At 33.0% G+C, this 12,892-nt stretch overlaps 1 protein-coding gene across 1 annotated transcript in view; it reads left to right on the plus strand.

Moving 5' to 3' along the window:
- The first annotated feature begins 2,513 nt into the window (after positions 1–2,513).
- The window catches only part of LOC129228489 (protein white-like), a 50,126-nt gene continuing 39,747 nt past the window's right edge, over positions 2,514–12,892 (plus strand). The window contains exon 1 of the mRNA XM_054863173.1: positions 2,514–2,594. Coding sequence (XP_054719148.1) covers positions 2,535–2,594 — 60 coding nt within the window. The 5' untranslated portion in view covers positions 2,514–2,534. The remainder of the gene's footprint in view (positions 2,595–12,892) is intronic.

Genomic DNA, 12,892 nt, shown 5'->3' on the forward strand with positions numbered 1-12,892 from the left:
TGTTTGCATTGGTGAAATTTATTGCAGGTTTCATATTTAAAACATAACAGAAAACTGTTATTTCACGGCATTGACTCACTTTCAATAGACAAAAAATATAACAATTCATCAATAAACAAGTATTTTTATTAAATGGGCGCTCCATTGATTGAATCAGCTCCTAAATTAAGAGCACACTTTTTGTTCGTACAATTTTTTATTTTAATTTATTGGGAACTAGTTAAATATCATCCTAATAAAATATTTGAATATAATACAATGACATTTTTTATCTTCTACCTTTTGCAATTAAATCCTTTTTGATCGACCATTTTTATTTGAATTAGTAAAATCAAAAAATTCTTCAGTCACACCACTTGGAAACGACACAATTATTATTATGATTGTTATTATTTTTACCACATGAAGTAAGAGAGAAATATTTTTGAAAGAATGAAAATAAAGTGTAATAAACAAATTCAAATATCGGTAATGTTCAGTTTTTGGATTCAAAATTCGACGGTTCTTGTATTTTTTGAATAATATAGCTTTTACCGTCTTACTTAATCGCTTTGGACGATTGTTAATAGATCAATGAACATAGCTACGAGTAAAATAAGAGGGACTTCTTAAATATGAAGTTAGTCTCCATCCCTATAGCTTATACACCACGGATAATAAAAGCATTTATAATGACGGGAGTTTATTTGAAGAGGACTCACGACGCAGACTGCGTTGTTGAACATTTTTAGAACTTTTTGATTTCAGAAGGTTGTTTTATCCCGTTTTGAGAAGATGGTCCGTATCAATTGAGAGGGGGCACCAGCGTCCTTGGGAGGGCGGAAGGGGGATGGGTCCCTCTGATCTTGCTAACATCATTACAGAACCTTAAAAATAACAGAACAGTCTTAAAACTTCTGAAAAATGGAAAGAAAAAAAAAACATTTTCAATCCTTTCAGACGTGGCGTTCGGTATACCGGACATTAAATTTAAACAGCTGCTGATCATTTGTAATTGAATAAATTACTTGATTTTTTTCGTAGTTGACTCTTTACAGGCTGCTTATTATTATCTGTTCAAGAATTTTTCATTTTGGGATTGACAACATAAAGAAATAGGGGTTGGGGGAATGGGATTGGTTCATTTTCCCAACCACGGATTCTCGCCGCAAAAGCGAGTTTTTTTTTTTCTGATTTTAAAAAAATATATATAATGTTATATTTTTAATTTCAATATTCTCTAAATAATAATGTTTTATTATTATTTAGAGAATATTTTACAAAGAAGTTTTTTTGATTTTTCATCGTTTCATTATCTGTAATATGTATTACAATAACATATGTCCGGATTATTGGACGTATCATAACTCTTTTAATTTCTCACCTATAAACTTCAAATTTTGTCTATAAGATACTCTTTACCATAGTACACTGTCTACCAAATAAACACTTTTGGTTAAGTGTTTCAAAATTCCGTCTGAAAGGGTTTTAATAATGATGGATTCAGAAAATCTAAAGGTAATCTCAAAACCGAAAAGTTAATCACTTTATCCGTTACAAATTTATCTCATTGAATTGAAAAAAAAAAAGAAAAATACTGAAGCAAACTTTTACAAAAATAACAACAAAAAAAAAAAAAAAAAAAAAAAAAAAAAAAAAAAAAAAAAAACGATGAAGTTCTCCATTCAAATTTTTAGCCTTGTTGCGAGATAATGTCTGATTTCATTTTTCTTTGCTTTTTAAGTCTTCCTTAATAATCGTAACTTATCCGTTTCATAGCATTAAAAATATTAAAGAAAAAAATTTCAAAAATTCACAGAAAGACGGTAGTATAATTCGCCATCTTTTTTTCGATTTTGAGGCTCGTTGCGTAATTAGAAGATGTAATCAGATTATTATTATTATTATTTATTTATTTATTTTTTTTTTTTTTGAAAATCTTCAACCAATCACATTTTTTCTTGGTCATACTAGTTGTTCTTGTTTTTTTTTTTTTTTTTTTTTTTTTTTTTTATTGTTATAAATGACCAAACGGAGCCTGCATGCTTTTCGTCTTCAGTTTGAAGGCTATTTTTTAAATGGCTACGAAACGATACTGTAACGACATCGGAATATCCAAAGTTATTAATGTGTTTCAGTTTCATACAAAAATAACGCTGTATGAAAAATAAATAAAATTAAAAAAGTTAAATTGTACTCGAAAGGAATTTTCTGGCTTTGAATTTGATTTCAGCATGCCAAAATATCCACAAAACATTCAAACCTTGGAGACAGCTATTTCAACTGAACCGTTTTTCTTTCTCTCTTTTCGCCAAAATTACCCTCCCCCTATTGTTCTTTTTAACACTATAAATTAATTGCGAATTAAACGAACTTTGCGTTTTTGTGCTAACAGCTTTGAGGCATTATTATTGCACACTCATATCAGTCGCAGTCATTTTTAAAGTGCTGTTCAATATTTTTTATCTCATTCAGAAAAGGTGATATCATTCAAGACGTTTTTTGATAAAAGTCTCCTTGGGTGCGAACGGGGGAAGAACACATTTCGCGCAGTCATGGCTTACAAAAACGGTTCGATTCAAACGGGTTTCCAGGATATTCAAGTTTATACTGTGGTAAGTTTTCCAAAACACATACTCTTTAGAAAAAAAAAACAACTCATTTTAAGTGTGCTCCCATAAATAAGTCTTTCTGGTTATTGGAAAAATTCTTTGTGTAGGGTAAACAAACCAACTAATGAATGAACAATTAAGCGCAATTTCATTTTTCAAAATTATATAATATCGTTAAAAGTTGTCTCATTTGTCAGATGACAGGAAAAAAACTTTTAGATGATAACTACGATTGTTTTTAAAATTTGGGAGAACTTTTACAACTTAGCATCATGTTTTAGGTATTGTTGAAGCGAAAGCAAATAATATCCCAACGAGTAGACAACACAGCATTTTCAAGTCGTTTTCTTCTTGGAAATGTGTGAGAGGAAATTACTACTACCAATTCATCTAAGACAAATATCTTAAAAGATAATTAAAAAAAAAAAACACGAGCTATACATTCCCGCGAACAAAACCCTATTATGCTGTTTTACGAGGGGCAAGTTTTCGTTATTACCCCCCCCCCCCCCCGTACAGACTGCGAAGGGGAACCAGGATGAGAGGTTGGCAGATCACTGTGACCTCTTAAAAATGTCCTTATTTGACAAACTTTGTCTGACGTTAGGGCAAAATATAACCATTTGGCAAAAGTTGAGAGTTATATTCGGCAAAATTATCATCCTTTGACAAAATTTGGGGTCCCATTCGACATTTTGAGAATTTCAACCCTCCCAAAATTTTAAGTCTTAGGCGCCCCTGAGAATGCGACACAGTTCTCTAGTTAAAAAATTGAAATCCCAATTTAAGCCACACCATCATCAAATAGGTATATTTGGTGTATTTATATTTTATTTTTATTTTATTGAGCAATCAAGAAGTGCTGCTTATTGATCTCACTTTGACGAAAGCCTGATATCTCTCTCTTAGACGTCTGCATCTACTCAGGGATTGGTTGTTAAAGTCACGTGAAACCTTTCTAATTTCCTTGAATATCAACAACAGAAATAAAAACATGACCTTGACTTTTTATGCTAAAATTTATCCGATTTTCTACTCTAGTTTTGGTTGTAGAGAAATCAAATACTCTGTCAAAAACTTGCATGATTTCGAAACATTTACCTTTTATTTGTGTCACAAGAAAATTCGCGAAACCGAAAACTTCATTGAAACAAACAGGTAAACTTTCATCTGTAATATCTTGCTCTCATAAAGTTGTCCCAAAATTTTTGGTAACTCAAAAAGATTGCAAATTTTTTATCGATCAACACATTCAACTTTAAAAAAAAAAAATCTCAGTTTTTTCTGTAATAATTTTTAAATGAAATCACGCATTTATTTGGAGCTCACAATGGGGTTATTTGCGAAATTTTAAAAGTATTTTTTTTTCTAAAAGAGCATGCTTAAAAATATAGGACTTAACTATTTTTTAAATAATTTGACAAAGTTTAATATTTTTTAACAATTATTTTAATCGTTGCGTAGATTGATATTCATTTTTTAGGCTTCTGCACATGACATCACAAGTGATGAAATGCCATTCACTAATGCCATTATGCAAATTCACTAATGCAAATTATTATGTTCTGGCAACATGGTTGTTACCAAAACGTAGCCTGCCAATGGAGTAGCACGCCAAAGTACATCACTTATGACGTCATAAAAACCACGCCTTATTTCCAAATCGGACATTTAAAAAATAAATAAATAAAAAGTAAGTGTTGGGATAGTAAATTTTTTTTCTGACTCCATGTTATTCTTTTTTGCTTATTCTATCAATTTCAGTGACTAAAAGCAGTACTTTTGACTGTAGGAAACAATCCCATTTGAAAGTTTGATGAACGTAAAACTAACGTTCTTAATCCATTTGCAGGGAGTGTAACATTTTTACTTACATATTTCCACTTTTTTCCCGGAATTTTAAACTTTGGCTCTTAAATTTTCTACATTCGAATATGTACCAACTCTCTAAAAAAAAAATAACTTGTATTTAAAAATTAGTGATTTGCACCTGTTGTGGGTGTGACCGTATATCACTCCCGCAACTGGTGCAAATCATTTCTTTTTCAAGAACAAAACATTTTTTTTTGGAAAGTTGATATTACATATTATGATACATAATGGTTGCTTTTATTCGAATACACTCAAACCTGTTTTTGTACTATCATTTTTTTTGCGCGATTTTTTTTTGTACATTTTTTTTTGTGTAGTATATGAAATCGTCAATTAGATACTCAATTGTCGAAATTATTTTTAAAACGAGGGCGAGGTAGTATCTTCAAGTGACGACAGCGGTTCCATGATGGGAGGTCACTGTGACCTCTAAAAAATTTCCTTATTCAGGAAATTTTGTCTGACTATTCGGAAAAATTATCATCACTTCGTTTATTTTGATTTCGTTTAAAGAAGCAATTTCTAGTTATTTCGTAAGTTTTTGGGTTATTTTATACGAGATACCTTTTTTATGCGATCCATATCCACCGCATAAAAAATAGTTTTTAACTGTGTTGCTAAAACAACTTTTTATAACTATTCGTGAAGTTTCGAACGATTTTTGTAATGCGATTTTTTTATGCGGTCCCTATTCACCGCATGAAAACAGGTTTGGGTGTATGCAAAAAATAAAAGCTATAGTTTAAAATTCCGTGAATAAAGGGGAAATGTATGCGTAAAATATCTCACACATGCAAATGGAGTGAGCAAATTACAAGCAAAAATATCGTTAATTTTTTCTCTTTCCAGAAATTACCAAATGTATCAACCAAGCACTTAACTCTACTTCACCGCTTGGGGTCGCGTCTATTGGAACCATCATCCAAACAAAGCTTGCATTCGACGAGCTCGATCGGTAGCGACCGGTAGGTTAATCACATGACAGCTAATGACGTCAGCGTATGCTAAAGAATTGGATCTGACGTCATTATTTGTCATGTGATCAACCGACCGATAAGCTACCGGTCGCTCAACGAACGCAACCAAAAAGAGAGAGAAAGAGGGTCTTTACGAAACCATGCTATTTTTAGAGCAGCTCAAGCAGCTGAAACTTTTCAAAAAACGCATCTCAGAGATTGTAGGTCGAATATTGGTTATGAATGAAAATGAAAAGGCTAAAGGGAAGGCGAAGTGTTTTTCCATTAGTTGACAATGCCACTATCGGAAGTTATTCTAAACGTAAGATAACTTATTTTATTTTGCTGATAAATGGAAGAGGTAGAAGGTGATAAGTATAGAATTAAAGTTTTGTTGCAGTTTTTGTCATGCGTTCATATATCGTCGGTGCGTGCTGCAACTAGGTAACTGCAAATTTGAAAATAATATAACTCTTCTTTTTTGTTGAAAGTTTTTGTTCGAAAGAAAACAAATTCTTCTTTTGATAAAGTTTAGAAATGGTAGTTGAATAACATTGAAATCAAAGCTTCACATTGCAAGAAAAATCGTGAAAAATTTTTTCGGCAAGTTTTCCTGAACAGTATAAGAGAGGGGAAGAAGAAAAAAAAAAACTGAATTGCAGTTGCCCGCTTGTAGCATTTACCCTTCGATATATGTTGCTTGTGTAAGAATCAATTTCAAAACTTGAAAATATAGAGTAGAATCTCGGATTAACCGGAGTGGTCAGAACCGGACTTTCTTCGGTAACTCGAATATTGCGGATTAAAGAGAACAATTAAAAACGGCTGTAGGAGAACTTAGGAATTTTAACTCTATATTTTAACGTGTATGCATTTACAAAATAGTTACCAAGTGTGACGTCTGTAATTGTACTGCCAAGTGAGAAGCATTAAATTTGTTTAATAAATGTTACTTGAGTCAAAAACATTGTGAGCTGGCACAATTTGTACTTAATAAGGCATAATATAGTCAACTTTGACCTTTATTGGGTTATTAATAATGCAGTTGACAATATTTATTGAATTAGTTTGGCGGAATCGCATTGTTTTCAAGCGTATACAGGGTGTTCCTTTTTAACCTTTATTTTCGCAACCGTTGGTCCTAGATGTATACTTCCAATTGCAAAAACGTTCAAAATCAGATGCAGAGTTAAGATATTGAAAGTTTGAAGTAAAAATAAAAATAAATCAAAAAATACAAAATTTAACTTTTTATAAGTGCCCCAGGTCCCATAACTTATGCTTTGGGAAATAATCTCCATTGAAAAATAATTACAACACAAAAAGTTTGAAATTTGTACGACCAATATTCCTCGAGATATGAAACGCAGCGTTTTGTGACTCATACCACTTTTCACTTGCTGTCAATAACACCTTTTGGGGGGAAAATATAACGGCTAACAAGTGTTAAAAATTACATGTGTGCATAGTGTGGTTCTTCAAATTGTTCGAGGTTTTGTGGTGTGTTTCTGCGTATCACGTCATAGTATTTGCATTTATTTTTGAATAGCAACGAAAAATATAAATACCTTGTTTTTCTTACTTTGATGACCTGTCATTCTTCTGAAAGGACGATAAGTTCCAACCGCATCTTCAGTATGGTGCCTTAAAATTTTGAACTGGAGTATCTCCTTGAGTTTTGGTTGCAAAAATGTCAAGTTTTTCATGTCAGTAATAGTTTTTAATGGAGATTATTCCCCTAAATATGATTTAGGGGACCTGTGGCCCGTGTAAAAAGTTAAATTTTGTATTTCTTGATTTATTTTTATTTTTACTTCAAACTTTCAATATTTTACCTCTGCATCTGATTTTGAACATTTTTGCAATTGGAAGTAGACATCTAGGACTAACGGTTTCGAAAATACTGGTCTTGCAGGTTAAAACGGAACACCCTGTACGTACATGTACACTATATGACCAAAAATATTGGGACACTTTCAAAAATTCACATTTTTACGGATTTCTCGAGAAATAAAAGACCAGTTGCCCCGTATTTTTTTCGCATAAAAGGTATACTCCAGCTACCATTTTCCAACAAAAAATAAATCTACTATTCATTCAGGGGACGATAAATAAATTGAGGAATCAAAAAAATGTTTTTTACCGTTTTTCATTGTAAATAGCTGGGAATAAGCTCTAAACTTCAGAAATAAGTTAAAACTTATCTAGAATTTATTTTCATATTTTCGTGCATACTCACAGAAACATTAGCATTTCTTTCAAAAATGCAAATTTTGTTTAAAGGTTTTCGTCTTATATCACACAGAGTTTACCGTTAAACGTTACTAAACTTTTAGAGTATGTAACAGCATATTAGAGAAACATAATAATAGAATTTGAAGTTAAAATATTGAAAATGTAATGAAATATGAACGTTTAAAGCAATTAATTTTTCACTGCGCATGCGCGAAAGATACCAATTTATAATCTTCATAATTGAAAGCCTAGATATATCCTACATCTCATCAAAAAATTCCACCTTGATATCTTTAAAATCTAAAAAGTTATCAGCGATCTAATGAGCCAAATTTTAATTTGTACCAAATCTTTCTATCTATATTTAATGCTGAGTTATCGTCTATTTTATGTTCAAGCATCCATGAAAAAAAGAGGGTTTTTCGAAAAATCAGAGTGCCATAAATAAAAAAAGTAATAGAGATAAAAATCTAAAAATTTGGACTTTTGATTACCTCGAAGGATACAATCGATGAGCCAAATTTCAAAGAAATACAAAAGGGTGAGGGAAAAAATTTCCCAAATTTTAGATCACTTGACATGGAATGACCCGCTGGTGACGTGACCCTTCCAGATCAGAATAAACCTAAGATGTCACCTTAAAGATTGTATTTTCATTTTCTAATTACTGTCAGTCCATATTCCATATAAACATTTTCAAAATATGATAAGTAATAATGTAATAAAAACTCTAATTATAAAAAGGTGCTGCCGGTCAGCTACATTAACCTTATTTCTATTATTAAAATTATCATTATCACGCTATTGCGTCATTTATTCATTTCAATAAGAATAACGAAATTGAGTACATGCTAGAACTTTATAGATTTTGATTGCTTATGAGCAGGGTGTCGCGGTGATTGGGCATAGGCTTCGTATTTCTTTGGTATCAGGTTTGAATCTGCAGTTCAAGTATTCAGCCGGTGGATTTTCAAGACACAGAAAACCGTCAGGATCCTTGTGGCATGATTGCTGCACAAGATCCTTTGAGCGCTTGCTTAGCACAGACACTCTGAGACAAAAAGAACGAGGTAATTTTTTTTAATCTAAAAAGTGTTGATTTTCAAGAACGCATACCTAAAAAAAACACTGGAAATGTGACATATATGTATGAAAACAATTTCACAATGAATTTAGTTAACTTTCACTTTTATTCGGAACACATTTTTCCTGCCGTTTCCGAGATATAATCGAAAATCACAAAATTTGGCTCTTCCTTCCCACCTTTAACTTCTTTTCCCCCCTCCTAGGGTCGGGGAATTTCAGTATGTTCACTTATTAATTACTTCTAGCAAATTTCTTACTGAGGAAGTGCTGGCTTTCTGCACTTACTCAGTTCTCTTTCGTTAAATAAGGCCATGGGTATAGAGCTAATTCATACTGCATATACGTAGTTCTGCAAATCTTCGTCAGATTTCTTGGTAAGGGGCTGTCCATAAATGTTGTTACACTTTTTTTTAAAAAAATAATTTTGACCCCTTCCCCATTTGTCACAAAGTACTTTTCAGAAACTAATTTTTACAAACATATTCGTATTAAAAAATGCTTGGTGTCACACTTTTTACTCTTTCCTTCCCCCTTGTCACAAAGTCACAATTTCTCCGAAAACCCCTTCCCCCAATCCCCCTAGAAGAGGGACATCATTTTTGTGGTAGTAATCAACAAATACTTCTTCTTGTCAATCAGGATTGTCGAATTGAGGAAAGAGAAAGTGCGCCATCCTTTCGAGTTAGTTTGAAATTTGTGAATGGCAAGTATTCCATTTTTTTACCATGAAAGTGCGTGCTTGAAATTCTGTAACTTTTGATTGGTTGAACAAAATATAACAAAAGAGCATATCAAATTAAAGGAAATTTAAAACTCTGCAACTTTGTCTTCGACTATTTTCATAAATACTGATCCTGGGAGGCACTAGGAGCAAATGTTTGACAAAAAGAGAGAATTTTTCCAAAAATCCTCAATTTTTCATAAAATATAACCGGAAAATTGTTGGAAATTTGACAAATATGCGTAGAAACACTTTCATAGAAAGTTTATTTAGCTTGAATTTTTATTTTAAACGCATTTTTTGCGCCGTTTCCGACATTTTCTCGAAAAACTCAAAGTTTACTTCCTCCCTTCCACCTTTAGTTCATCCCAGAGGCGAGGACTTTTAGTATGTTTACTTATTAACTACCCCTAACAATATTCTGAAGTCAAAAATTATCGCTTATTCCATACAAGCTACACCCCTGTTTTGAGTACTCATTGAATGGACTATATACAGATTTTCGTTACAAACAAATTTGAGTTCATGAAGAATTTTTTATTTCATTTTACTTCCATGTTTTGTATCCTTTCTAAATTGGCAGTTTTTTAAATTTACCATTAGATGATTTTTACCAATTTTTCAACAATGTTGGACTTTGCAGATGGAAGTGGAGCAGAATAATCATGAACCATTTTTACATTCTTCGATATCTAATACATAGAAGGTAGTTTTCTATCAATAAAAATTCTCGAATTTATGTGCTCAATAGATGAATCAGTTTGACCATTTCCGGAGAATATCACTCTGTATGTGTGTGTGAACGGTGTTTGGTGGTTATGCGTATTTAGGGCTTCAAATTCAAAAAAACTTTCAGAAATATGCCCCCTCACCATCATTAAAGACCGTCTTTAGTTTTGTTTTTAGGGCTCAATTTCAAAAAAAAAAAAAAAAAAAAAATTTCACGGCAAAACCGTGAATTCCTTTCTTTAGATGCATTAGTATCTAAATTCATCTGCAATTGAGTTTCTGGAATTTCAATTTCTAAAAACTGCCTGCGGAAAGCCCCTCAACTTCTAACATAAATATTACGAAAGATCGTCAAAAACTCTTTTTAAAGATACAAGTGCGAAACTTTCCCAATGCTGCTCCTCTCTTCCTCTCCCTTCTCTGCAGTTCTCACAAACAATATTAAAAATAGTTTTAAGTTTCGTTTTTAGGGCTGATATTCTGAAACATGTCCAGGGGAGATCTTCCGAGAATGCTTCCCCAAACATGATCAAAGGTCGACTAAAATTACCCTTTTTACAGCTTTAATTTCGAAAATTTGCCAGTCTGTAACGTTACCAAAGATGGCGTACAATCGGGTTTTTAGCACTAAAATTTTAAGAAATCTCCATCTCTATCCTTAACATGCTTGTAAGCAATCTACAATTACGTTCTTGGAGTTCCGATTTCAAAAAATTGCCGCGGAGGGCAACGGAACTTCTCTGCCTAACATTACCAAAGATCGTTTAAAACTGCGTTTTTAGACCTACAATTTCAAAAACGTTTCGGGGGGAGCCCCTGGACTCCCTTCTCCCTATCATTACTCAAGAGCATCTAAAACTGCTATTGGAATTTTGATTTCGGAAGTCGAAAGTGAGTGCAATCGAACCTCCCCCTCCCCCCAAACATTACTGAAGACCGCCCAAAACTGCGTTTCAGGACGACAATTTCAATAAAAGTGCGTGGGAGAGCTTCCAAACATCCCCCCCCCCTAACATCATCGAAGGTCGACTAAAATTACGTTTTAAGAGCTTCAATTTTGAAAAACGGATCATTTCCTAATGGGGTAAAGATGGCTTTCAATCGTGTTTTTAACATTTTCATTTCAAAAATTTTCCAGGAAGATCACCCGAACCTTTTTTACCTAACATAACCGAAGACAATCCAAAAATGACGTGGGAGAGTCACCAAGCCTCTTACATTACCAAATATCGTCTAAAACAGCTTTTTAGAACTATAATTAAAAAAAAAATTCTGGGGGAGGGTCCCCGGAACCCTTCCCCCTACCATTACGAAACCTTTGTGCAAAACTGCGTTGTTGGAGTTTGAATTTCGAAAAATTGCCGCGGAAGAGAAACTGAAACCTTTCCTCTCTCTAACATTACTAAAGGTTGTCTAAAACTGCATTTTTAGAACTACAATTTCGAAAAGTTCCGAAACAGAGTCTTTGAGTCACTCTTTTCCTGACATAATCGAAACAATCTGCAATTGTGTTTTTAGAGTTTCAGTTTCAAAGAGTTTCCACGGGGGGGAGGATCACCAAGCCTCTCCTCTCCTTAAAATTACCAAAGTTCTACAAAACTGCAAATTCGTAAATTTTCCGGGGAAGAAAACCCAGGAACCATTATTTTTGAGTAAATATTACACTTAAGATGGGGCTCGTATTGCTTATATCGAGTAATGATTCCCACGCTAATCAAAAGCCGAATTCTCTCTCTCTCTCTGTGTGTATTATAAAATATATTAAAGGAAAAAAGGTGAGGTGAGAGCTTGCTAAAACTCATACCCTTCCCCCTTAGATTTTTTTTTTTTTTTTTAAATCTCGCGACGGCTCTGAAAAATTGAATGTTATCATTTTAACTGAAGCTTATACATAAATTACAAATGTTGCCGACACATGCAATAAATAGAACAGATCTGGTCGCAGTAACACTCAAATTTAAAGTTCTGACAAGCAGCTAAACTAATTTTAGTATTGCAGCGACTACTCGCAAGATCCTAAATTTATTGCAAAAAACTATTGCTTGTACTTTTAATTGCTGTTGTAAATGTAAGCGATCGCATCTGTTGTAACTTTTTTTTTTTTTTTTTTAATCTCAAGCAAGTTTTGTTTTTTTTTGAGTTGTCTTGATTGATTCATTAAATGATTGCAAATGATGCAAATTTAACTGGCAATGTGTGACTCTAAAAAGTTATGTTTAACCTAATTTAAAAGCTAGAGAGCTGTGAATTTTTTTTTTTTGGGGGGGGGGGATGGGCATCCCTGATAATGTCACTCGTTTTATACATTTTCTCGAGTTCCGCATCAGGTATCTGTTTGGAAAGTGGAAGGTCCGTAAGCACACACACAATTTTGCCAATTGAGCAATTCTGTGTAATCCTTTGCTTGAAAATTGAGAGGTGAAATGACAAAATCACTAACAGGTTTCATTAGTAAAAGTTTCAGTCGTGTGGCCTAATTTCTTCAGAACAGGATCAAATACTTATTTCAGATCATAATAACTTGAGCAGTAGGAAACTCTCCAAAAATGCTTGTGCACCGGCTGTGCATGAAGACTCAGTTAAGTGAGAAACCAAACTTTTGAATACACTCTTACAATGTCCTTGAAACTTATTTAGTCTCTATTGCATATTATAACTCTTTTGAACCAATATACACTCAGTGGCCAAAAGATTAGAGACAC

Source organism: Uloborus diversus, chromosome 1, assembly GCF_026930045.1.
Source record: "Uloborus diversus isolate 005 chromosome 1, Udiv.v.3.1, whole genome shotgun sequence".
NCBI classification, from domain to species: domain Eukaryota; kingdom Metazoa; phylum Arthropoda; class Arachnida; order Araneae; family Uloboridae; genus Uloborus; species Uloborus diversus.